Genomic DNA, 27,503 nt, shown 5'->3' with positions numbered 1-27,503 from the left:
GACAACAAATCAATGAGGGAAGTTCTCCAGGAAAGCTACTCCCCCGGCGACATGAGAAACTCCAGCCCCTCGGAGCCAAGCTCTGCTGTGCAGAGAGGGCTGACGGTCTGGCCTGGAGGTTGCTCAATTCCCGTCCCCTTAGACCAAGGCTGGAAATGGGTCCCAGAACCCCAGGGCCCTGCACCGAGACAGTTCTGCCTCCGCGCCCCCTCCCTTCCCAGCCCAGGGCTCAAACTGAGAGAGACTGGAAGCTCATCTCAGCTTTGGGGACGAGCTGAGGGGGACGGACAGTCTCTACAGCAGCAGTGCCTGACCCAGGCAGGACTTAAAGGGAGCAGGCCATACACAGCCTACGCTGGTGCGAGCGAAGCACCAGTAAAAAGTCACGCCGCCGCCGCCTGCCCCAAATGAAGCTGAGGAGTAATTCTATAGGCCACAGGGAGCTGAGAAACCCCTTCACCCCATCTTTGCTAGGTCAGGGGCACCGGTGCTGTTCCTGGCTTTCAGAACAGAGGCGTGGGGCAAGAATGCTGCAGGCTTGGTGAGAAAAATACAAATGGAGCCAGGGTGCTGAAAAGCCCACTCTGATTACTGCCCTGTCTAACTCCTCCCAACTCTCAGGCATTTTTTCCAGACAACGGCGAGTCCAGGACCTCTTCTTCCTTGCCTCTGGAACAAACCCAGCAATCCACCAGGACAGTGAAACTAGATAAAACCTGCTGCCTTCATCGGCCTTTCCCTCTGCTCCCCTGTATCTCCTTGCAAGCATTGCATTCACTCGCTGCTGCTCACGTCAGCTGGCTGTGGACATAACCCATCTCTCCCCTCGAGATGCCCGACAGAGGCATGTCTCTCAGAAATGACAGGCACAGAAGCTGGGGTTTCGTGTGAAGCCAACAAGCTCTTCTTTAGTCTCATGTCCTGGCAGCTTCTCCAGCGAGGAGACATTCCACTTTCCTCCCCCCTCATCCAAAGCAGCAGGTTCCTTGACGTGCTTTAGGACCACAGGTTCAGAGCAGCGCTCCCTTGGGCTTTGCTTATGTGGGATGGGATTTGTATTCGGTCATTTTCCCCTCCATAGCGAGGTGCTTTATCTAAGTCCAGAGAACCGGGTGGAAATGGAACAGCTGGCATGGCAGGTAAACTGTAAAATGTCCTTTGTCCTTCATGTTCTTAGCAGGGCGGTGGCAAGAGCGTGCTCTCTCTCTCTCTCTTTCTCCCTGCCAAAAAGTTATCACTCCCCGCAGCTTCCACGTGCTTTGTGAATTATCACATCTACGCGGGGCTAAGAATAACTGTCTCTACAGAGGGAACTCGAGGTAGCAAAGGTCCCTGAGTCATTTTAAGGAGACAGATGGGCTCAGCCGAGGCAGAAGAGAGCCACACAACCAGAAGTGCATCCTGAGTAGAGACTTGATCCACAGAGTTGGCATGTGCTACTCACCCCCCCAGTGGCTGGTCCTCAGAAGATAGGTGCCTACTGCTGCTTCCTGCTAATACAGGTGCTCTTTAGCCCCGATCATTAAGGGTCATGCTGTAGTGCTGGACGTTAGCATTGGCAGGAACAAAGGAATTGGTCGACTATCAACTCAAGTAGTCCATCGTGTCCAATATCCCACTGTTCACAATGGTCAGTACTTTTTAATTCAGAGGAAGGTGCAAGGAACCCAACAGTAGGTGTTTCTGGAATAGCCTGCCCGGAAGGAATGTTTCCCCCTAAGCCCCGTAATGAGAGGTTGGGGGGTTTATATCCCTCCCAAAACTTTTATTTAGATTTTGAATATTTCCTAATCTAACTCCAGATGTTCCTTTTCTCCATGTAAGTGTCCAGTGCTTTTTAATCCTGATAAACTATTGGTCTCAATGTCTTGTGGCAGTGAGTTCCACAGGCTTATTGAACACTAAGTGACAAAGCATTGCCATTGATCTGGTCGGAATCAGCTCCCCAGTGTTGACCCTCTAGAAAGAGAAGACCAGGAACTGCAGCAGTAAGAATTAACTTGGATTTCCTATTTAAGCAAACTCACCCGATGTAACAGGTCTCCTCCCTTGGCACGTGATGTGTGTCGGGTGTGATGTGCAAGCGGGGAAGGAGCTGTTTGGGCTGTGTCAGACAGGAGGGCAAAGTGGGCAGCAAGAAGAAGTGGGAGAAGCGCACGCAGACCGGAGGGGCTCGCCTTGTTTGCTCACAGGGAGTAGAAATGGATGGGGTGGCCCTTTGTGATAGGAATGCATCCCTGGCCATCCTAATCCGGCACAGGATAGCAACATGTCACGTCCGCCATGACAGCCGCACACACGAGGTTGCATCCTGTGCGCCTAAGGGCAGCGATTCGGCTGGAGTCCTGCCCAGCACAATGGAGGCCTGGTCCCAATCGTGACTTTGGGGCTCTAGCATAAATACACCGGATTATGGCTGAGCCAGTAGGTAACTGAGTCATGGGGGAATGTTGGGGTGGGAGGGGAATGGTGCTGAAGTGCAGGGGACTTACTTAGGGGTCAAAGAGGATGCAGCCTGGGAGGGTAAGTGAGTGTGTGTGTGTCTGTGGCAGAGGCCCAAAACTCTCCCCCACCCCCAGCCCTCTCCTTATGTTAGAGAGCTTTCGGACTGCTCCAAAGCTCACCAGACTCAATAGACTCCCAGGCCCAGCCCTTCAAAGATATGTAGGCACCCCAGAAGCAATGGGGCTACGTCTAGACTGGCATGATTTTCCGGAAATGCTTTTAACGGAAAAGTTTTCTGTTAAAAGCATTTTTGGAAAAGAGCGTCTAGATTGGCACGCACGCTTTTCCGCAAAAGCACTTTTTACGGAAAAGCATCCGTGCCAATCTAGACGCGCTTTTGTGCAAAAAAGCCCCGATCGCCATTTTCGCCATCGGGGCTTTTTTGCACAAAACAAATCTGAGCTGTCTACACTGGCCCTTTTGCTCAAAAGCTTTGCGCAAAAGGGACTTTTGCCTGAACGGGAGCAGCATAGTATTTCCGCAAGAAGCCCTGATTTCTTACAGTAGGATGTCAGTGCTTTTGCGGAAATTCAAGCGGCCAGTGTAGACAGCTGGCAAGTTTTTCCAGAAAAGCGGCTGATTTTCCGGAAAGACTTGCCAGTCTAGACACAGCCTGGGAGTTCTAACTCCCTCTGACGATGTGGGCCGCAGCGTGAGCTATGGATCGGGTCTGTAGCATGTCGGCCCTGAGCGACGTCTGCGGCTGGGTCGTGGTTTGGGGGAGGTTGTGGCAGGAGGGAGTTTCTGGGTGGCTGCTGCAGCAGGGTCGGGGCTGCACCACTGGTGTTTTAGCAGCTCCTGCGCCGGCTGCCATGGATTTTGAGCTCTGAGCGTTTGCTGAACTCCTCAGCCCTTCTCTCCCTCATGCACACAAACACACCCCACCTGCCCTCCCTATCCCAGGCTGCTCCCTCAGTGTGGACAGCCTGGTTCCCTACTGCCCCCAGGACCCCCTGCCCTTTCCGGGACACAAGGCAGCTGCCTGCTCCACACCAGAGTTCAAGAGCCTTCTTCCCCTCACACTCCAACTCGCTCCCTGTGAGCAAGCAAAGGGCCCAGAACCCAGAGGAGGCAAGGCACCTGGCTCCGGGCCCTTGGTTGGGGATGGGGCCTGCGCTCCCGTAGCTGGCCACAGGGATCCCGGAGGGGAAGGTAGGCAAATCCTGGCAGCATGGGGAGTGGGACCTGCCTGTGAAGGCTCCCTGGGCCAGTGAAAATGCTTGTCCATTGATACGCATGAGAGGGTGTTTTCTGATGGCACCGCCCCTCCTCACAGCCGCACCGCACAGCCTGGGCTGGGGATCTGACAGCTGGGGCTCTTGGAGGGATGCTCCCATTAAACCCGCAAGCAGCCAGTCTTGTGGACTCACCCTAAGCACTAGGCTCCCTTGTGGGTTGCTGGGTCCAGGGACCTCTCACATCCTGCTCTGCTGCTCCCTGGGGTGCATCTTGGCCTGTTCCCTGGCCCACCCACCGGTCTGGGGGCCCTGAGTGAGTTGCAACATGCTCCGGGCCATGCATAGAGCCCTCGGTGCCCCACGTGTCCTCAGGCTCATCTGCGGGGCCTGGTACCGCCAGGGCTGTCCTGTGACTCTGTCCGGTCCTTTTGCTTCACGCTCTGTGGTGCATCCCGGGCTCCACATGTCCCAGTGCTACAGGTCACCCGACTGGGGGTGGTGAATTCCTGCCTGTTGGCTCACAACCCAGCGTAGCCTCGCTCTGGGGGAGCTACACCCAGCGTGACAGGGAAGAATTCTCCATGCGCCGCACATCCTGCGTGCTCATCCCTTGCCTCGTGCGTGTGACGACCGCGAGCCGTGCGGCCTGGGTTCTCTTCCTTGACGGGCCGGCTCGGATAACCCCCCCACCAGCATGTACAGTGGCTGGGAGCGGAGCTGCCGATGGCGTGTGCGCAAGTGTGTGGCGCTAGGGTAGCAGGAGGGCTCTGATGGGGGAGGAAGCAAACACAAACGGTGTCCTGCACATCATCCAATGAACATGCCCTCGGGAATTCAAATGAACACGGGCCCACAATTTTTTTCTGCTCTTCCCTGAGCTTTATCCAGCACATCCCCTGGGCTGCTGGAGGTTCTAGGGGCACCCTGCTATATCCCCTACCTGCCTAACCCCGTTCCCTCTGTCAATCTGCGGGACGAGGTTCCCCTCGGTGAAAACGTCACCGAATGCTCCGCCATCTCCCTGGATCACGTCCTTAGGGCTCACCCGGTGTGAAAAGGGATCCCTGGGGAGCGGCACCAGACACTGACCTAGTCGCTGGGGTCCCAGCGTAGTGCTCCTCAGCAGAGGGGGGCAGCTCCAGTGTGGCGTTCTTACCTTCCTTCCGGGTGCGCCTCGCACACAGTGAGGCGATGGGGAGGGGGGGCGGGAGAGGAGAAGGGGACTGGAGCTGGCAGCTCGGAATCAGCGGCTTAGCGAGGCAGACAGAACGGCAGCAACGTCGGGGAGCCCAAGGGAACGGTCGTGCTCGGAAACCCTTCCAGCAGGCTCAGGTGCTGTCTCTGCTCCGGCACGGGGTGAACCGGAGGCTCAGCACTGAGCAGGGCCTGTCACACAGCTGGGCTCCCGGGCCTGCCTCTCCCATAGAAGAAAAGGGACCTCCCCACTTGTCTCCCACGGCAGCCGGTCACTGCCAGGCGAAGGGACCCTGGCAGGGGCTTCGGAGAGGGGAAGCCTCCCCGCTAAGGAGCACCCAGGGCCAAAGTTTCTCCCACTCTCGCGATGGCCGTGCACGTGTCTTCCAGCTGCTCCAGCTCCAGCCAGGGGGAGCGATTCTGCCCTGCTGCCTCTTGCCCAGGGACTACGTCAGCTCCTCGTGGCGGGGGCGGGGGTGCTGTGCATGCCACGCACAGAGAGGGCCCGGCAAGTCTAGCTGTAGCTGCCAAGTGCCGCCGGAGCCAGGCTGCGGCCCATGGAACTGCGTGGCTTTGCAAGAGCAGTGTCCCACGGAGCTAAATGAGCCGGGTGCAGGGTTGCCCCCAGATCAGGGTAATCCCGTTTAGCAGCATCCAGCCACCAGCTGGCCTCTGTCACGCACATGCTGGGCTGTTCGCACTCACTTCTGGCCCCACAGGGGCCAATGGCAAAACCTCCATTGGCTTCAGCAGGACTCAGGGGGGGCCCCGATGGCAAAGCGTTGAGGGGCGAGGCAGAAAGGCAGGGGCAGCACACGCCCGCTGTCCCTGCGAAATCCCAGGATGTGGGCGTGCAGCCAAGTAGCTGTGCATGGCGGCTTGGCGCGAAGGGATAGTCTGTGGACCCAGATACGCCGTCGGGCTCAGGGGTTGTGTCCCTCCTCGGGGCATCCCCCTCATAGTTCCACCCCCTCCCACTTCATTTTGGGGGCTGTGGGCAGGGAAGAGTCTGTGCCCCTCCTTAGTGCAGGGACCAGAATCCTGCCTGGCCCTGAGCAGCGCTCCCCTCCCATCGCACGCCCGTGGCAGACCACACGGGCTCTCCCGGCCCTGACAGAGTGAATGCTGCCACCAGGGCTGCACAGAGAGACGAGCCAGCTTGTCTGTGCATTTTGTAAGGTGCAAGCTGTTTTGCCTGGGCACCGTTCCGCCAGTGCTATCCAATGGGGCAGCTGCAGCCGAGGAAGGGCACAGACCGGTGAACCCCGGTGCCGCCTAACCTGCCTGCAAACAAGACAGCCCCTGTGCCCATCGCTGTGTCTGCAGTACCGCTCCCGCTGTGGCTAGCAGGGCTGGGGAGCTGCACTGCTGCAGAAAACCACTGGCAGCCTGAGCCAAGCAATTCTGTGCGTCCCCGGCACCGGCACAGGCAGCAGGGCGACCGTAGGCCACGCTGGTCCACTAACGCTGACCGGGGGGCAACTCGAAGGCTGCGAGGCCTGTTGAGCCCTGTCGGTGTCTCGCCTCTTTGCAGAGACTGCTGGGGTAGGACAGTAGATGTCTCTATTGCTGAGGAGTCCCATTCCCTTGAACCGACTCACTGCATGGGGCAGAGCGTACGATCGCAGTTGGGTGGCTGGTCGGCTTGTGAAGATGTGCAGAGACTGGGCAGTTGGGAAGCTCCGGTGATAGCAAGGCTGGCAGTTACAGCCCCGAACGCCAGGAGCTTGACAGACGTCCCGGGAGGCCCCTGCTTAGCCCCTTGCGAGAATGCCAGGGCAGGGCGTCGGGCATCTGACTCAGAGCCTGGCGACTCCTGTGCATGTTGCATCCGGCCAGTTACTCCGCGCCATGAGGGCGTTATCCAGCAGAAGGGGAGACTTCTGCTGTCATCTCTTACGTCAGAACGGCCGTGCTGGGTCAGACCAACGGCCCATCCAGCCCGATATCCTGTCTGCCGACAGTGGCCAATACCAGATGCCCCAGAGGGAGGGATCACAATAGGTAGACACCATCCCTACCCATCCTGGCGAATAGCCATTGTTGGACCTAACCTCCCTGAATCTATCTAGCTCTTTTTTGAACCCTATTGAAGTTTTAGCCTTCACCGCATCCTCTGGCAAGGAGTTCCACAGGTTAACTGTGCACTGAGTGAAGAAAAACTTCCTTTTGTTTGTTTTAAACCCGTTGCCTATTAATTTCATTTGGTGTCCCCTAGTTCTTATATTGTGGGAATAAGTAAAGAACTTTTCCTTATTCACTTTTTCCATACCAGGCATGATTTTATATATTTCTAGCATATGCCCCCTAGTCTCCTCTTTTCTAAGCTGAAAAGTCCAAGTCTTTTTAATCTCTTGTCATATGAGACCCCTTCCAAACTCCTAATCATCTTCTAAGGGGTGGTCCCTTGTTTAACAGCTCAATGGCTCTACATCTGTAGGGTCCTTCCCTTATGGCTTGGACACTCTGGGCTGATGCAGAGGCGAGAAGGTCCCTGCTGGCGGCTCCCAGAGAGCACGCTCCGTTCTCAGAGTTTGCCCTCCCTGTCCTTTACAACAGCAGCGCATTAATACACCCCTGTCCCGGCTTCTGCCAAAGAGAACTCTGACCTCTGAGTGCTGGCCGCCTGCCTGGCTCTTTCACGCCCGTTGGGAGGACCCGTGGGCTGGGACAGGCTGGGAGGAACTGAGAAATGGAGCGAGAGAAGCATGGAGAAGCAGAGAAAAATCAAGAGGGAGAATGTGAAGTGGGAGCTGGCAGGCAGAGAGGGAGAGGAAGGAGTGAGAGGGAAAGCGATCCGGGGGTGGAGCCCATGAGAAGCACTAACGCTAGGGCTACGTCTAGATTGGCATGATTTTCCGCAAATGCTTTTAACGGAAAAGTTTTTCCGTTAAAAGCATTTGCGGAAAAGAGCATCTAGATTGGCACGGACACTTTTCCGCAAAAGCACTTTTTGCAAAAAAGCGTCCGTGCCAATCTAGATACAGTTTTGCACAAGAAAGACCCGATCGCCATTTTCGCCATCGGGGCTTTTTTGCGCAAAACAGTTTTTCGCTGTCTACACTGGCCCTCTTGCGCAAAAACATTTCCGGAAAAGGGCTTTTGCCTGAACAGGAACGTCAAAGCATTTGCACAAGAAGCACTGATTTCGGACAGTAGAACGTCAGTGCTTTTGTGCAAAATCAAGCAGCCAGTGTAGACAGCTGGCAAGTTTTTGCGCAAAAGTGGCTGCTTTTGCGAAAAAACTTGCCAGTCTAGACGCAGCCTAGGTGAACTGTAGGGCTGTATAAACAATGCGGGGGGGGGGGGGGGGGTTTCTAGCACAGTAACATCTGGCTGAGTCGGCGGGAAAGGAAGCACACAGGAGCAGCCAGGGAACCCGGGGAAGAACTAGACCCAGAGGCAAATGAATATTTGCTCTTCCACTCCCCAGAACATGCTCTGTAGTGCCCCAGTGCCACCGGCTAGATGGCTGGTTTATAAAACCAGAGGGGAAATTAGCTTGGGAATTCACTGGTGTTAACACTTTGGCTACATCTAGACTGGCATGATTTTCCGGAAATGCTTTTAATGGAAAAGTTTTCCGTTAAAAGCATTTTCGGAAAAGAGCGTGTAGATTGGCACGGACGCTTTTCCGCAAAAGCACTTTTTGCAGAAAAGCATCCATGGCCAATCTAGATGCACTTTTGCGCAAAAAAGCCCCAATCCCCATTTTCATGATAGGGGCTTTTTTGCGCAAACCAAATCTCAGCTGTCTACACTGGCCCTTTTGCGCAAAAGTTTTGCACAAAAGGGACTTTTGCCTGAACAGGAGCAGCATAGTATTTCCGCAAAATGCACTGATTTCTTACAGTGGGAAGTCAGTGCTTTTGTGGAAATTCAAGCAGCCAGTGTAGACAGCTGGCAAGTTTTTCCGGAAAAGCGGCTGATTTTCCGGAAAAACTGACCAGTCTAGACACAGCCAACAGATTTTAACCCCCAGATCCTTTCATTCCAGCTGGGATCAGAGCACAAAAGCCATTCTCTGTGTGTGGGCCGTGCTGACCACTTGCCCGGTGCTGTCCATACAGCCAGGGAGCAGCCCTTTGGAGAGGGGAAACTGTTCTTGGGGAGCAATCAGTGTTGCAGGGGAGACATATTGCTCCTTGGAGGGCCTGGCATTAGACTGAGTGAGGGAAGCTTCCCCGCCCTCCTAGCCAGTGCACACAGATGTTTGGGTTTATTAGACCCACCTGGGGCGAATCAGGAGTCTGATTTGTGTGTTGGCTGCTGACTTAAGAGGGGGCTCCAAGGGTTATCAGGAGAAAGCTGCTGAAAAAGCAAGAGCAAGGGTGGGTGTATGGTGTCTAGAAGGAAGGCTGTCACCCCCTGGGTCTGAGGGTGAGCAGGCTGGGGAGGTCCAGTTTGGGAAACCTCAGGGCAGCGTCTGTAGGCTGTGGAGGCCCAGGCTGAAAGCAGAGCTCCCAGCCCCAAGATGGCTGCTGCTCAGCCCTTGAATCTGAGGGGGAGACTCTACAGACCAGGACTGTTACTGCACAGGCCTGAGAAGATGGACTGGATCAAAAAGGGGAGGCAGTTAATCTCCCTGAACACATGAGCATTGAGAAAAGGGGAATATTCATCTCAAAGATGGGGTGTAAATGGATTATGTTTGGAAGTCAGAGGGAAACTGAGGCTGGCTGCCTGCAAGGCTGTCCCAGGCCCCAAGGGGGTGTGGGACATCACCTGTCTTGAGTTCTCCATTATCCGGCACCCCGTGGAGCTCAATGCACCTCGTCGGCTTGCCTGTGCTCAGGAGGCCTGCAGCAGCAAGGGCAGAGGGGAGTTTTGTTTGAGGGCTGAGGTGCAGAGTGCTGAGGAAAACCAGGGTCAGGAGTGAGCTGTATCGGCAGGGCTAGGTGGGGGTGTGATGACGTGTTGGGGTTCCCCTGCCTCCTGCACCCCTGAAATGGCACGAACAGACTCCACCAGCCAGTAGAATAGAGGGAGTTTATTGCTTCTCCAGGATACAGCACAGTACAGATGTAATCTGGTTACAGGAACTGCGGCTAAGAGGCCTCAGTGCCCCCCCTTTGAGATGGGGGGTGGCTGGGGCCTACAATCCCAGCCCACTCCCCCACTGGCTCCTTCCCTAAGCTGTCTCCTCCATGCTCCCAGACAGAAACTAACTCTCCTCCAGCCTTGCCCCCCAGCCAGGGTGGCTGGCATTCCACCTTCCTTTGATTCTCTCCTTGGGGGGTAGCTGGTCAGACAGGTTTGGAGCCCCCTTTGCATAATGACTCATCCCCTGTCCTGCTGGGTCGTGCTACAGACAGCAGAGGTCGCCCACAGCCCTAGCAAGTTACCCCCACTACGTCACAGGGGGTTCTGGCCTGGCACAGCTCAAGGTCCTGCTGAGGTGCCCAGGCGTGCCTGGGGAGGAATAGCAGACCGCCTGCATCAATAAAAATTGGCACTTTGCTGCTTTGCTCGGCTCTTTCACTCTCTTGGGGGAATGCCGGGCCAGGCTGCTGGGTATGGGGGAGGGGAGTGGCACTGGAAGCCCAGGCAGTGTCCTCTGAAGATAATGCTGAGCTCCCTGAGAGAGGAATTCAGGAATCCCTAAGAAGCCTGCTCATTAACCAAACTCCCGGCTGTGTCTAGACTGACCAGTTTTTCTGGAAAATCAGCTGCTTTTCCGGGAAAAACTTGCCAGCTGTCTACACTGGCCGCTTGAATTTCCACAAAAGCACTGACTTCCTACTGTAAGAAATCAGTGCTTTTTGTGGAAATACTGTGCTGCTCCCGTTCGGGCAAAAGTCCCTTCTGCGCAAAAGGGCCAGTGCAGACAGCTGAGATTTGTTTTGCACAAAAGCGCGTCTAGATTGGTTATGGACGCTTTTCCACAAAAAGTGCTTTTGCGGAAAAGTGTCCGTGCCGATCTAGATGCTCTTCTCTGAAAATGCTTTTAACGGAAAACTTTTCCGTTAAAAGCATTTCTGGAAATTCATGCCAGTCTAGACGTAGCCCCGGTGTATTCGGGGTGAGCGGAGAAGGAGATCTCTGTGGGTGGAGTTTGGTTAATACACAGGACTAAGGGTTCTCTGTGGCCTAGGCCCACACTTAGGCCTATATTTCCTGTAGTGGGGGGTACCTCAGCACTGGGGTGCCCCAGTGTTTAGAGGTGCTGAGCATCCCCAGCTGGACACAGCAGGAGAAGACAGGCTGGCAGAACGCCACCAGGCCCTACCCAGCTTCCACCCCTTCAGCTAACAAACAGCTCCACACAGCAGACACCCCGACAGGAGTAGCTGGGCCTCCCTACGCCCTTTGGGGGGGAGCTTGCACTGTGCGAAGCTGCAGGAGTCTGCCTGCCCCCTTGTGCAAATCCAGAGGGCAGGGTCCCGCCGGTGCCGTCTCTTCACTAATTTAGAGATTGCCTACAGTGACTTCTTATCTACACCATGGGTTTAGCCATTGATTTCCCCAGCAGTAATTCGTGGTGAAACTTCAGTTCAACCTACAGCACCCACAGAGGTTTCAGGAGAAAGAGCCTCGCCTCACAAGCCCCTCTTGTACCCTGACGAGGACAGCTGAACTGCAGGGCACAAAAAATCCTGCCTTGATTGTGAGGTAGAAGGAGCCAAACGCTGCCCCCTCCAGCCCTCTCACGATGAAGAGAGGAGATTGTGCGCACACACACACACACACACACACACACACAGCCTTCTCATGATGAAGAGAGGAGATTGTGCATACACACACACACACATCACAACCCTCATTCCAGGCGGCTGTGAAGCTGAGGCAGGCGAGTGGGGAACGGCAGGCAGCCGCTCGGTGTAGGCATTGTGTCGTTACTATGCCTACCATCTAGGCCTGTTCCCATAAGGTGACAGAGTCATGGTGGAAGGGGCTGAGGGCTTTGGCAGCAATTATTTGCACTGCAGTCAAGCCCCTCCTCCTCCCCCTTCCCACACACCAATTTGCCTCGTCTTGATGTTTTTTCATGGAAATTCCAACTCCATTCACTTGGCTGAGGTTTGGCCTATTTTCAGGCACCCCGGGAGGCCTTGTCACACGTGCGGAATCATTTCACTATTTGGGGTTTTTAGTTGGATTTAGTGCCGGACCGGCAACCCTAGAGCCACGTCCTTGCTAACCCCCAGAACAAAAGGCCCCATGGGCAGCAGCAGCCCGAGATGCTCCCTGCCATCGTGCCCCAGCCCTGACATAGACAGGTCAGCTCCATGGGGACCAAGGTCTCTGCCGTCCTGCCTCATAACGTTGTCAGCCTCTCTGCTAAGCCACAAGGCTCTTAATATTCCTTTCTGATTGGGAATTTCAAGACACGCTTCCTTGTCTACTTAGAACATCCGGGCGGCCCCAGATCACTTCATCCAGTGAACCCAGGGCTCGTGGCTTTCAGTCAGTGCTGGGCTGGGCTGACTTTCAACCCGCAGAGGTGAAAGTTGCCAGCTTCCCTTAACAAGGCTTCTGCTTTTTATTGATAGTAGCTCCCACTGCCTGCTTCATCAAATATGCTTGAGCCAGCCAGAAATCCCTTCCTGCCACATGCCCTCACAGTCTGACGCCAGGGACACACTTTCTCTCTACTTCTTATATAGCCATATATATGATGCCCTCTCTTTTGGTGCCTCAAAGGCGTTGCTGCATAAGAGAGTGAGAATTATGATCCAGGGGCAGGGAGCAGAGGTGACCCAGGCCTGTGGGAAGGAGGGGGAGGGAGAAAAGGAGGGGGTAGTGTGAGGACACCTGACTTCAGCAATTGAACACAATATTCCAGCTGAAGCCTTAAGAATGCTGAGTGGACCAGGACCGTCACCTCCCCTGCCTTACACACAGCACGCCTCTTAATATACCCCAGACTGATGTTAGCTATTTTCTCGACTGCCATCGCATTGTTGACTCATTCAGTGTATGATCTAATGTACCCCACAGATCCTTTTCAGCTATACAACCACCTCGCCGGTAGATCCTCACTTTGTAGCCATGCATTTGATTTTTTTTTCCTTCTTAAGGGAAGTACTTTGCCCTTGTCTGTATTGACTTTCATCTTGGTGGTGTCTAATGTATCAAGATAGTGTTGGATTCTAATCCTGTCCTCCAAAGTGCTTGCAACTTTCCCAGCTTAATGTCATCTGCAAACTTTACGAGCACACTCTCCACTCCACTGTCCAAGTCATTAATTAATGAAAATATTAAAGAATGCCAGCCCCAGAAACGGCCCCATTCGATACTCCTGGTCTGACAGCGAACCATTGACTACTAATGGATCATGGTGTTTCAACAAGAAGTGCACTACCATGTAATCATTTCATCTGGACCATATTTGCCTAGTTTGCTGATAAAACTGTCATGCGGGACTGTGTGAAAAGCCTTACTAATATCAAGTTACATCACATCTACTGCTTTTCTCCTATTCACTAGGCCAGTGGCCCTGTTAAAGAAGGAAATTAGGTTGGATTGGCATTATTTGTTCTTGACAAATCCATGCTAGCTATTTCTTATAGCTCTCTTGTCCTCTATAGATTGACTGTTTAAGTATTTGTCCCAATATCTTTCCAAGTATTGAAGTTAGGTAGACTGGTCTATAATTCCCTGGATTCCCTTTTAAAGATGGGTCTATGTTTGCCCTTCTCCAGTCATGTGGAACCTCACCAACCCTCCATGAGTTCGCTGATGGTTCCGAGATTGTTTCAGCGAGTCCCTTCAGTACCGTAGGGTGACTTTCATCAGGCCCTGCCGATTTGAATGCATCTAACTTATGCAAATATGCTTAAACCTGTTCTGTTTTGGCTTGCCTTCCTCCCCCCTTGCTGTTACTATCAGTTATGTTGATTATCTGGTCACTATTGACCTTTTCAATGAAGGCTGAATCAAAGCCGATATTAAACACTTCAGCCTTCTTGGTGTTTTCAATTATTCTGTCTCCTTTCCCACTAAGCAGAGGGCCTACACTTTCCTTCATCTTTCTCTTGCTCCTAATACATCAAAAGAATCTCTTCTAATTGCCTTTTGTATCCATTGCTAGGTATAACTCACGTTGGTATAACTTAGCCTTTCTGGTTTTGTCCCTACCTGCTTCGTTCTCCTCCATACCAATTCTTCCATGTTTCTACTTTTTGTAGGATTCCTTGGATTTTCAGGTGGTTAAAGAGCTCCTGAGGGAGCCATATCGGCCTCTCAGTATTCTTCTGATCTTTCCTTCACACTGGAAGGGTATGCAGTTGCTTTTAATCATGTGTTTGAGAAACTGCCAACTTTTCTGATCTCCTTTCTACCATAGATCAGTGATTCCCAACCAGGAGTCTGGGGGCCACTAGCAGGTTTCAGGGGGGCTGACAACTAAGGCCAGCCTTAGACATGCTGAGGCCAGGGCAGAAAGCCAAATTCCACTTCATGGGGATGATGCTAAAGCCTAAGAAATGTAGCTTCGGGTGTGGGGGGCCCTCTGGTGTGGGGGCTGGGGGCATTGCTCTGTTAGCTACTCCCTGATGCAGGCCTTGGCTTTTCTATGCAGGAAAACAATTGTTGAGATGCAGGTGGGGCAGGGAGTTTTTATAACATGCGGGGGGGGACCTCAGAAAGAAAAAGGTTGAGAACCCCCACCATAGGCTTTCTTCCCATGGCACTTTACTGACCAGCTCTGCCCATCAGAAATGTTTTGCCAGACTTTGTACATGTTCTGTTGTGTCTCCAATTTCAGCCCGACGTAGCCATGCTCTGACTCTGGTGTTAAAGAGCAGGAGAGCGGTGGATGAACTGCAATAATACAATACGCAAAGGAGAGAGCTTGAATCAGTGACAAGGCCAGCCCGTTCCTCCCCTTAGAAATCTCGCTCCATGTAGCTTCAGTCTTCCAAAAGCAGGCACCGTTCCCAACATGCATCATGAAGTCCCGTGGGTGCAAAAGCTTTGGAGACATGTCCGATGTCTCGGTGGCCGCCGGAGTGAGAGGAGGGTCCAGGGTGTTTCCCATGGGAGAGGCTGACGGTTGTGTGTTTTCTCTCCCAGGACTACACCATCACCATGTATTTCCAGCAGAGCTGGCGGGACAAACGCCTCGCGTACAGTGACCTTCCTCTGAACCTGACTCTGGACAACCGAGTGGCTGACCAGTTGTGGCTTCCTGACACCTACTTCCTGAATGACAAGAAGTCCTTCCTGCATGGGGTGACAGTGAAGAACCGTATGATCCGGCTGCACCCAGATGGAACGGTGCTGTATGGGTTGAGGTAAGTGCGGGAGGAGTTTTCGTTAGTTGTACGGTCATGAACAGCCTTGCCATCCCCTTGCATAAATATCTGGCCACACACAGAGCAGCTCTCAAAATCCGTCTTTGAAGGAAGCACAATGTGGCCAAGAAAGAGTTGTTCTAAAGACTTTTAAGTGAGCTAATATCACATTCCACCCCAGAGGCGGTTGCATTTCAGTAATGGGTAAAGTGATCCCTACACTGTGCTAGACCGGTATTAGGGGTAGAGAAATAATTGAGGTCGCATACTGTTTCAGGTTGCTGGAGTTCAAGTTGCATAATGTTCCCATTTGAAATACCGCTTTCAAAAGATCCCAGTGTGGCCTAGGTGACAGAGCACTGGTCTGGGACTCAGGAGACCAGGTTCCTACTCCCAGCTCTGCCGTTGGCAACCTTGGTGCAAGTCACTTCTCCTCTCAGTGCCTCGATTTCCCCATCTGTCAAATGGACATATGATACACATCTCCTCCGTATAGTGGTTTGAACTCTACCGACAAAAGGCACAATATAACCGCTCAGTGTTTTAATGATGATAACATGTTACAGGTTGGACGACTGGAGATGAAATTTTCCAGGTCTGCTCTCAGCCCAAGGGTGAATTTTAATTGAAAGTTTGAGACAAATCAGATTAGCTGTTTCTTAATATGAGACTGCATAAATTTATACTTTTCCCAGTATAAAATAAATAATTTCTTGCTGCTTTTTTTTTCTGGCTGGCACTGGTGCCAGGATGATTGAGTATAGAAAGTTTGATAGTTAGCAGGGAAATTGTGCACGGAGGAGAAATGGCTTTGGGTGTCCAAAGAGAATTAGTTTTCATTTAGCTGATTATGAGTTTCTGAAAATGTACTTTGTGCATGAACAGAGCAACTGTTGAGGATTTCTGTAAGGCTGTGGACATTATTTTGAAATAACTACATTCAACTTAATAACTCCCAATTTTACAAAATCGAAATAGCATCTCCACACTACAGGGAAGCCTCGACATGAGTCCAAGGCAGGCTCCGTGAATGCAGACGTGCTTCCTCAGACTTATAGCCCCAGGAAGCTCTGGGGAGTAATTAGTGCGAATGACTCTGGGGAGTCGTTATTTCGAAATAGCTGCACCGGAGCATCCATACTTCGGCTATTTTGAAATAACCATTTCAAAATTAGCATTCTTCCCTGAAAAAAGCGGGAGTACAGATTTCGGGAAAAGCGGGCCGTTATTTCCCGAAATTATGGGCTTGGTCATGTAGATGACCTGCTTATAAATTCAACCTAAGTGGAGTTATTTCAAAATAATTCCCTAGTGTAAACCAGGGCTAACTGTGTGTGTCCGCGCATGTGTTAGGAGAAGCACAACAGATAGACCCACTGAGTGGAGATGGGGGTGAGGAAATGGGAGTTAACACCTACAGCCCAGGCCAAAAGTGCATTCTGAGATGCCATAGCTGAAATCTGGGACACAATTTCCCTGCTTCTCCACTTGTTGCCTCAGAGTTGTTCTTCTCCGGGGCGTCTTTTGCCCAAGTTTTCACAAGGCTCTTAGACCTGCCTCCAACCATCGCAAGTAAAGGAGAGAGCCACCTTGGGCTTACTTGCCATGCCAGAAAACGGGAAGGAGACATCTCCATTTGGAACAGACTGTATTGGTCTTTCCCATACACAGCACCAGCCTCCGTGATGCTGCATGGTTTGGAGGAGTTTCCACCCCATACACTAGTAGGGAACAATTCCTTCCTACTTCCTACAGCTGAAAAGAGTCAGATCCGCCCTGGGCAGGCCACCTCCAGGGGGAGGCAACGGTCCTGGTGTCCGGGCTAAGGAGGACGACGATGGGTGAGGCTTTTGCCTCTGTTAACGAGAGGCTCCTGTGAAGGTCTGTGTTTAAATGAAACACTGGCCTTTGGGTGGCCTGGAGACGTCTCCCGTGATTGGACAGATCACAATGCAACCCACCACAAAACTCATGAGAGGTTCTGTAAGGGGAATGCCGAGAGGCAGAATCAAACCTGGGACCACTGGAGCTTAACGCATCGGCCTCTACGGTATGAGCGAAAAGCCAGCTGGCTTGTAGCTATGGGTGTGGAAGAGATTCATTATTATCTCTATACGTCATCTCAGTGCCACTCGATGGGCTAGTGCACCACACCTAGAAGGTATGTGGGTTACACAATTCCTATTGCATTCGGTGGGCGTTCCCACTGTTCCTCCCAGGCCACAGAGAGGCACCTTGTAATGTGATGAAACCGCGGTATTCCGAGGGACACTTTAAGAAGTCCAGCCATCACCTGCATGGAGGTTTGAGGCAACATTTTCTTAGGGGCCTTTGATTTGCACCTGCATTTCTGCTGACACCAATAACTGCGAGGTGCAATTTTGCAGTCCTCAAATCATTTCTAGCATATTCAGTAGCATGGAGACACCTGACTGGCAGGTGCAATTGGGTAGCTAAACCATGAAGTGCTGTAAAATATGCTCCTAGTTATTAACATCCACAAAACTGCACCCTCGGTTATTTGCATCTGCAAAAACATGGGAGCAAAATCTGAGGGCTCTTCTGAACTTCAGGTCCTTTTGGTGTATTTTGATCTGTTGGGTTCTGTAACATCCGGGGGTTTCTCTGAAGGGCCAGTCTTCCATACAGAGCTTCCAGAGTGGAGAAATTCGATACACAGTGCTAACCAAGGAGATTTTGATTTCTATCTTGTGGTTTTCATAGTCTTCTTCCTGGCCCTTTTTGCTAGGTGCCCATAGTTGTGTTTGTTTATTCGCATGTCTCCTTCTTTCCAGTCCCATTCTCTCCTTCCCATTGATCTTACGGTGGAGTTACTCCCTCCTGCTGTGGCCTCTCCCTCATTTTATTTGCAACAGACTGTGGTGTCAGAAATACAGGGGCCTGTTTTCGTGGCCGACTCTCACCGCCGGGGCTGGGACACAACTGAGATACAAATACCTCAAAAAACAGAATTGGGAATTAAGAATGCTATAAACGAAGGGATTTAAGCCCACACTTCAGGTCCAGAAACTCAACACCTTGCAGGATGGAGCCCCCAGGGTCCGTTTAAGGTCCACTGAAGTCACTGGAAACTGTGCTGTTAATGTCAATGGGGCTCCACATAATTTGTTTCCATGGGCAAATGAGGCCTTTTCCCTCTTCCCCTTTGCTCTGTGACAGTCCCTCTGTTGCGGAGAAGCAGCCATGCTTGGTTTTCATAGAATTAGCGGATAGGTGGAGGAAGAGAATGCAGATGTCATATAGCTTCATCTCGGGCAACCGTGCGATACACAACATCTCACACCACAACTAATTTGTATCGGCTTGGACTGAGAGCTAGTTGGAAGACCAGAATGAAATGGGACCCGAAAGGGCAATGTATCGAGTCAGCAAAGGTGCTCTGTGGGTGTGCCATGTCATGTGATTGGCGCTGGGACTGGTCTCGTTTAACACCTGCATCCGTTTCCTAGGAGACGACTTACAAAGCAGTGTAATGAAGTGCCCAGATGATCCTACACTGGGAGGAGTTGCAAACAGCAGTGAAGGGGGAGATATCCTGGGAAGCCACGAACCCCGGAGGAGTCATACAGGGGAGCAGAAAATAACCAGACCTGATTCAGTCTCGAGGAATATGTGCAAATATGTAGGAAGGGCAGCCCCAGACTCTGGGCGGGGCATCTGGGAGGCCATAACGTGAGAAGGGAGACTGCAGTGACATCTGGAATGCCCCTGGTTCCATGGAAAAGGGCAAAGCACAAATAACTTGGCTGGAAGGATTAGCCTAGGGCCGATCTTCTCCCTGTATGAGCTGCGGTGGAAAAGGTCCTTGACCCTCAGGGTTCAGAGCCATTGGATAAATGTCGGTTGCGCCAGTAAAAGAGTGAGAGATAAAAGAAACACGATAGAAATTGAATCAAGCCACTGCATCTCCATGCCGGGCCTTGTGCGGGCCAGTCCTACGTAAGCTACTCCTCCCAGATGCAGTCTCTCTGGCAAGGCTCCGTTGGCCCTGCATTTGCTCCTCTGCTGTTCCCATCCCAGCCACTGCACCAGTCTGTCAGTCTAGCTCTGCGGCACCCCAAGGGTTTAAATATTGCCCTCCCCCCACAATTTTGTCAACTCACCTCTATCCTGACCTATGCCACTCCCTTGCTGTTCTATTTCCCGGCCCCTTCAATCTCCCTCAAATCCCATTTAATCGGTGAACTGCTTACACGAGGGCGGGCGGGGGGTTGGGCTGGAGAGCCCCTCACTTGTGGTGCGCAGCTCTGGCCAGGCTGGGCCTGCCACATATGGGGGCTGCTTTGTCCAGGCTGGAGTGCCCTCCACCCTCAGCAGATCTCTCCAGGCTGGAGCGTCGGGCGCCCCATGTCAGGCTGGAGCAGCCCCCACCAGTTAACTGGAACTGGTAAGCATCACCCGGTTAGCCATTCACATCCCTAAAGGTAACGGGAGAGAGAGGCTGGGTAGGAGCCATGCTCCTTCAGCTTTTTAGCCAGCTCTTCGGGGCTCTGCGCTCCAGCCATGGCTAGCCGCTTGTGTTAACTGGCTGCAGCACCGCAGTAAGGAAAGAGCAGCCAGGGATTTGTAAACCACCCAGGGCCGTCCGACGCTGGGTTCGCTGCCAGGCACAGAGCCACGTTTGCCAGCACAGTTTTCTAAGGGACCTTGGTAGGAGCAAGGTTTGAGCATTTAGCAATTTTGCCTCCGTCCATTCCATTCCATTCGCTAGGGCAGGGGTGGGCAAGAATTTTTTACCAGGGGCCACTTCAGACATTTTTGAAGTGGCCCCGGACCTCACCAGGAGGGGCGTGGCCTCAGGCGGAAGGGGCGGGGCCAGGATACTTCCCTGCTTCCCCACCCACAGACCGTGATTGGTCTGGTGCTGGGGGAGCGCGTGAAGTCTTTGCCCTCCCAAGAGGTTCCCCCAGGCACCCGTGTGCCTGGCGGTGGGAGGAGACTTTGCGCGCTCCCCTTCTGCCCCCAGGCCAATCAGGGCTTGGAGAAGTGGAGTTCACAAAGTCTCCTCCCGCCCTGCCAGGCGCTCACGGCACTTCTAAGTGCCGCACGCTCCGGGCAGGGCAGGGGCGGGGCGGAGGACACTTCATGCGCTTCCCCCGCCCTGAGGCCCTGATTGGCCTGCGGGGGTGGAGGGAAGTGGCAGTGTGTCCGTGGTCCAGATCAACCCGGTTGGTGAGCTGGACCCAGCCCGCAGAGGCCCTTTTGCCCACCCCTGTGCTAGGGCACGTCTACAATCCACGGGAGATTGATGCTGCCACGGTCGATCTTCCAGAGTTCAATTTAGTGGGTGTAGAATAGACCCGCACCATCAAACTCAAAGGGCACCCCCATCGACGCCGGTACTCCTGGCTGAAGTGCGCACGTCTGCCTGCAGCATAGACACGCCCTCTGAGGGGACCTCACGGCGGGGCGGGGGGCGGTTCGCCTCCTTACGACTCACTGATCCTGCGCTGTTTGAGTTCTGAGGCGGCCCCTGCTAACTTTCCTTCCCTTCTGGAGTCTTTCCCTTGATGGATTTTGCCTTTTTTTCCCTCCCCTTGGGAGAATTGAAATCCAGGAAGTGGCTATCAAAGGCCACAGGACGTGGTATTTTTTCTTGGCATTGACTGTGCGTTTTAGTAGCTGCTAGTGCAAACTCTAACTTCATGCACTGAAATAAATCAGCAAACCAAGAGCTGGCTCCAGCTCCACTCACGGATGGGAGCTGGCAATTGTGTCCAGTGTGCCCCTCTCTCGTGCTACGGAGGAAGGATTCCCTGAATGGAGCCCGGAGGCGCGGACACCAGACAAGGGAGAGTGAAGTCTGTTGAGTGGCGGGGAAACTCTTTTGGGTCGGAGGCCACCGACCCACAGAAAAATCAGTTGGGGGCCGCACACAAGTGAGAAGCAAAAACCCAAACCCAACCCCTCACTGGCGTGGCCCCCGATTTGAGAAGGAAAAGGACTCTCCCCACATTCCCCTCACACCCCAGAGCCTGGGGGCGGGGACAGGCTAGTAATTTTTGTGTGCTCCAGCCCCACAGTGGAGCAGCGAGGGGGCAAAAGCACCAGTGTGGGCTCCCCATTGTTGGGGGGGGGGGAGCACAGAGCCTCGGGCAAGGCCTTAGGTTCCCCATCCCGGCATGTACAGCCTTAGCTGAGGGCCAGTTGGCTTTTAGCTCAATCTGTAGAGGCACATGGCATTAACCCCTAAGGTTGCAGGTTCAATCCATCTGGCAGAGGTCGTGGTGTCTGGTTTTGCCACGATGAAGAAAAACTTTGGAGGAGAGGGACCTCCGTCTGCTTGACAGGGCATCAGAGGGGGGCACTTACATAAGAACGGCCAGATTGGGTCAGACCAAAGGTCCGTCTCGCTCCGTGTCCTGTCTGCCCACAGTGGCCAATGCCAGATGCCCCAGAGGGAGGGAACATGACAGGTAAGCCCCACGTGATCCCTTCCCTGCCTCCCATTTCCAGACAAAGAAACACTCGCACGCACACGCCGCATTAAGAGTCTGCTCCCACTTCTTTGGAAGGAAACTGAAGTTTTGATGAAGCTTTGCTGCTTCACCCGGCCAGCTGATGAATGTTCGTCCCATGGCCCCTTTGACGAAGGGCCTGAGGGCAAATGGATGGTGAGAGGCCAGGAAAGGGCTGGAACGAATTGCCTGGTGACGTCTAAGAGAGGGAGCAGCTATCATCCCGGGAGGGGCATGAGGCTCTGGGATAGCAAGCGAGACAGACAACCGGGGAAAGGCAGGATGAAGGGAAACGCGAAGGCCAAAGCCAGTCCAGCCCGGGTCATTCTCAGGACCAGGTGCCTCAGGGGGTCAGAACTGATGTACGGGCTTCAGAGTGTGGCTTAGCACAGGCAGAGACTTGAATAGGGCAGGTTTAAATAGCAGCTTTGAGCTCTTTCCCTCCGTGTCGGCGATCTTATGTAATCACTCCACATAAGACAGGAGAAGCCATTAATAAACAAACAGCAATGAGGAGGATCGGAGAAGGAAACAAAATGGCTGGTGTTGTGTCTGCCTGAGCTGACACCCTCAGGCAGGGGCAGAAGACAGATTTGGGGGGGCGGGGCCGGCTAGCAGGAGTCGTGTTAAGATTCAGGAGTCCTGGCAATGCTAGGAGCAAGGTGATGCAGTAGAACACCCTCCGGTCCCTCTCCTCTTGTGGTGCTAAGCGGAAGTAGAAGGATTAGGAGGCTGCGTCGGCTTTTCATGCCCCCTGCACACACACACACAGCCTGATCGTTTGCTGTGTACGTCAGTGACAGGAAAACCCTCCCTGTTCCATTTGGCTTCTCGCACTTGTGCCCAGACCTCGGCAGACAGCACATCTCGTAGCGCACGCTTCCCTCACCGCTGCCAGGAATAGACCGACAAGTTTCCCTGAGTTCAGTGGGAGATGCGGGTGCCTGGAAGCTCAGGCTTTGAGAACAGTCCCCAGCTGCTGCCCTGAGCTGGCAATGGGAAGATGATGTTCTGGGGTACGCCCGGCCCAGCGTGGGATCCGTTCACGTTGTAACAAATCGGGAGCCAGCTCGGAACGTGGCTGCTGTCACAACCTGGCATTTCACAACAGCTCAGTGGCAACCGCAAAGGCATGTGACTCTACCACTTGTGCAGAGGGTGAATCCCCATTAGCTGCTGGCAGTATGGGGTCTATGACCTAGTGTCGGCTCTGTTTCCATCCCTTGGAGCAGGGGTGGGGAACCTGTGGCCCCTGCCTTGCCTGGATCCGGCCCCTGAGGCTTGGGGCTCCCCCCACCGTGACTGGGATAGATTTTTATCCAAAGTGCTTCCAGTTCTCCTGGGCTAGATTCCTCCAGAGTTGTCCCAGGAGCTCTACATTCCTCCAGAGTTGTCCCAGGAACTCTAGATTCCTCCAGAGTTGCTTTCATCTCCCACGGTGTCAAGTGTCTTGATCATCAGCACTGCAGAGAAATAGCAGCTGGGTGGGACAGGGCTGAGCAGAAATGAGTCATGCAGGAGGGCAGAATCCTGTTGGGGGGGCAGGGGAGGGGGCTGTGGTTTCAAGTAAAGGGGGTGGGGTGAGGGTCGTAGGGGTGATTGTGCCTCATCAGCAGGGGGCTAGCCAACGTGTGGGGCAGTGGGAGTCTGTGGAACCAGGCTGTTGGTGACTCCCTCCCCTTGATAGGCACTGTCTCCAGGAGTTCCCGTCCGAGCGGGACACGCCACGCACCTTTGGAATTAAAAACCAAATCAATAAGAGATACAATCCGACAGCATTCCAGTGCCCGTTCCAACCTCAAAGCAAGAGGGGCCTCCTTCCCTTCTGTTCCCTCCATCCTCCCCCCGCGCAGTCTCTCCCCTTCTCCTTCCCCGTTTCTCCTGGAGGCAGTGCGCGCTGTCTGTAGCTGTGCCGTGGCATGGTCTGGTCTCTGTCTCTTCCCCTCCCGTCTCACAGGGCGACATTCCTCTCGTCTGCTTTCCGCCTTCTACCCTCTTGCTCTTCTCCTGCCGTCCCTCGTCCATCTCCTTCCCTCACCGCCCCTCTGCATCTCCCTGCCGGCTCCTGATTTCTCTTGGGCTTTCCCATCTGAGCTTGCTCGCCTCTCCCCCGTCCGCCCCTTTCATTCTGCTCACTCTCCTCTCTCCTGCCTCTCTCCTTTCTCCCCTCTTCCTTGATCTCCTCATAGGGGTCAGCCACCCAGCAGACACTTCTTATATAATTAAAAACTCTGTGTCGCCTCCCATGTGGATCGGTGGCAGGTGCCCAGTGGACATACCCTTTGAATAGTCGCCCTAGTGCACGCGATAGATGCTGGACTGGCTGCCCTATGGACTAACATGCAGAGCTCTGCGCAGATACGCAATTTGTATTCGCATCTGCGGAAGTGATCAGTGGATACCCACATCCACATCCGTGGCTACAAAGCGGATATCCACGGATTTGCGGGGCTCCACTAATTTGCAAAGCCGGAACGGTTTGGCTGGTGACAGAGCAAATCCTTCACTGATGTGCCCCACTGCCCCTCTAGACCATCTTCACAGCTCTGATATCTGGGATGTAGGCACCAGCTAGACTGAGTCCTACCAGCTCGTGCCATGTAGCCCATCGATGGCTTGGCTTTCGGTCACTGCCAAATGAGCCGTCTCAGCCTCCAGTTCAGAACAGGCCCAATGGCGAGTTGAGCCGAATAGGTTACATCTGCAGCCACGGAGGCAGAGACCACGGGCTACCAAAGAGAGGCTCCTGTTAGAACATCAGAACGGCCAGACTAGGTCAGACCAAAGATCCATCTAACCCAGTGTCCTGTCTGCCGACAGCAGCCAACGCCAGATGCCCCAGAACGAGTGAACGGAATAGGGAATCATCCAATGATCCCTCCCTTGTCATCCATTCCCAACGTCTGACAAACAGAGGCCAGTGACACCATCCCTACCCAGCCTGGCTAATAGCCATCGAGGGACCTAACCTCCATGAATCGATCTAGTTCTTCTTAGAACCCTGTTTAAGTCCCGGTCTTCACAGCCTCCTCTGGCAAGGAGTTCCACAGGTTGACCACGCGCCGCATGAAGAAAAACTGCCTTTATTTGTTTGGCACCTGCCGCCTATTGATTTCATTTGGTGACTCCTAGATCTTATGTCACGAGTAAATCACTTTTCCTTAGTCACTTTTCCCACACCTGTCATGATTCTATAGACCCCATCATCTCTCCCTTTAGTCTCCTCTTTTCTAAGCTGCAAAGTCCTGGTCTGCTGATTGAAATGGGGACGGGATCAGGTCCTACCAGCATGAACACGCGTCCAACACACATTCGACTAGACGTCTGCACTGGCTTTGGGCGGCGGAGGGCAGGCGGCCAGTCTCGTCCCAGCCATATCAGCTGGTGTAGACGCTCTCCTTTCTCCCTGCGCCATAGCTCGCTTTCATCCAGAAGATTCAGGCAGGATTCTTGGCATCCAGGTGGTACAGACAGAAGGGTTCCCAGCACATGTTCAGACAGCAGCAGGATTACCACCAGCATCTGGAGCAGGTTCATCCATCCGCCTGCCCACATGCCGTCCCTCCAATAACATCACACCATGCAACAGAAGAGGGGCATGTGACCAGGCACTCCGAGCACGCGCTGCTGGCCAGGCACTGGGCTGTAGTGTAATTTGGAAGGGAAGGGGACAGCTGATGTGATTTTCTGGGGACGACATCATCTCACTCACATTTAGGGTGTGTCTAGACTACAGGGTTTTTTTGAAAAAAGTGGCCTTTTTTCGAAAAAAACTTCCCCTGCACCTAGACTGCTGCCCTGTTCTTTCAGAAGTAAATCGAAAGAACACGGAAAGCCTCATTTTATGAGGAAGAATGCCTTTTTTCAAAAGCGCTCTTTCGAAAAAAGGCGCTACGTAATGTAAGCTGAGCATCCAGACTGCCTAGGTGCTCTCTTTCGAAAAAGCGGTTTGCTGTTTCGAAAGTACTGGTTGTCGTCTAGACGCGCTTTTTTAAAAGAGGCTTTTTTGAAACTATCTTTCGAAAAAGCCTCTTTCGCAAGAGGCTTGCAGCCTAGACGTAGTCCTATTGCCTAAGAATGACCATCTCTAACGGGCTGTGGGGTGTACTCCAAAATGCCTGGAGTCTCATCCTGCTCTTTGTTCTCCTGCTGTAAATTGAAGTCAAGCCGCTGAAAGCCAGGTTGACACCTGGAATGGGACAGGCCTTTGGCGTCTTGCAACCGCCGCGTGCTGTGTTGTGTTCGGGATCTGAAGCCAGCTCTGCAGGTGATGCCAGAGTCCTGCCGGGAGGCGTGAGGGTCATTTGAAAATCAGAGCAACTCTCCCCTAATTGTCCTTGTTCCCGCAACGCTGGGTAGGACAGACACTCTGGGAAGATTTTCGCCCACACGGTCCCGCAAAGAGGGTGGGAAATGGGTATTGACTCCATTTTTGCATCTTGCACATTAGGGAAAACCCGCTCTTTGTCTCAGGCGTGGCATAATAGGTACGGCCGATGCCATGTGTGGCATAGGAGATGAGTCGCACACATTTGGGACACCTCCATCTGCCACACGCCCGCATTAGCCGTGGCGTGGGCTCCCCACGGCCTGTCTTGAGTGGCGGAGTATGCCCCACAGAAACCTCGTCTCAGCCCCCCTGCGCTGCCTCCTGAGCTCAGCGCAACGGCGAAGACGGGGCAGGACGGGCATTGCCTTTCCAGCTCTCCTGTTGGAGGTGCATGGCCTGACTGCTGCCGAAGCAGTACCCGAAAGACAGAGACATTTGTGGTCGCCCTTAGGCAGCTCCTTCTCCCCCCTCTGCCATGCCCGGCATTCAGCCGAACGGGTTAATTTTCCCTTCCCACCTCGGCCCTTCCCTCTGACAAAGGGCAGTGGCCATGTTGTAGCTAGACCCCGGGAGGATATATATAAATTCTCCCTGTCTCTCCAGATCTATTTTTAGCATGGCAGGCAGTGGCAAAGGCTCTCCTCAAGGCTTCATCTCCTACAAACAGTCTTCACAGACAGCAGAGAGATAAATTTAGCACGCAAGATTTCTTAAAGAGACAGCTGCTCAGAGCAGTGGAGAGACTGCTCTGGCTCAGTGGAGTGCTAGCTCCTTTCTCCGCCCTCCCCCCTTTCAGCTCTGCCCCCCTTCTTCCCCCCACCTTTCTCTCTCTTCCTTCCTCGTTAATTCTTTTGCTTGATCTGAGTCTCATTCTCTTTGACCCGCCGTCTCCTCATTCTTTATCATCTTTTCTTTCAGTCTCTCCCGCTCCCCACCTCCCAGGCCACAGGGCTCAGAAGATAACAAAGCGTCCCTGTTAACAGTTCACTGGGCATGCCTGCTTCCCCAAATATGTGTTGCTTGATTAATGCCTTCCAGATGGTGAATTGACAGGGGTGTAGGGGGACCACATCTTCTCCGCCCTCCCCCCCCTCCACCTCCAGCTACACACACGCACCCACACACTGCACAGAAAGGAGATTGCATTCAAAGGAGAGTGGGCAATCAGGTGAAAGGAAGCCATTCTGGCATGTCTGAAGGGCAGGGCACTCTGAAGACAGGGCTGCGTTGCCAGGCTGGTTAACTTGACACTGATTTGCTCTCTCCCCACTTCGGCTGCCCCCCTGCCAGCCAAAGTGCAGAACAGCCACATGCAGAGAGCGCAGCGGAGTGAACGCCTCCCACCATCGTTCTTCCCCCCTTCACGCGTATGATACACGCAGTCCCACGCCCCACCAACAGAAGGCTCAGCTCTCTCCCGTCACCCCCCATATTGCATATACACATTCACAACCCCATCCGTGCGCTCCCCCCATCACAGGCGTGTGAACACACACACACACACACACACACACACACACACACACACACACACACATCTATCGCAGTGCAGCTCGCCTGTGCCGTGCCCAGTGCGTTA

The 27,503-nt window shown here is 53.4% G+C and overlaps 1 protein-coding gene across 3 annotated transcripts in view; it reads left to right on the top strand.

Moving 5' to 3' along the window:
- Positions 1-27,503, top strand: part of GABRQ (gamma-aminobutyric acid type A receptor subunit theta) — a 96,708-nt gene that overhangs the window by 54,111 nt on the left and 15,094 nt on the right. For all 3 annotated transcript variants that reach the window (XM_006136299.4, XM_006136297.4, XM_075896690.1), the window contains one exon: positions 14,895-15,115. In XM_006136299.4, coding sequence (XP_006136361.1) covers positions 14,895-15,115 — 221 coding nt within the window. The remainder of the gene's footprint in view (positions 1-14,894; positions 15,116-27,503) is intronic.

Source organism: Pelodiscus sinensis, chromosome 13 (genome assembly GCF_049634645.1).
Source record: "Pelodiscus sinensis isolate JC-2024 chromosome 13, ASM4963464v1, whole genome shotgun sequence".
In the NCBI taxonomy this organism is placed as follows: domain Eukaryota; kingdom Metazoa; phylum Chordata; order Testudines; family Trionychidae; genus Pelodiscus; species Pelodiscus sinensis.
Note: the sequence above shows the minus strand (reverse complement) of the source record. Positions and strands in the feature narration are given on the sequence as shown.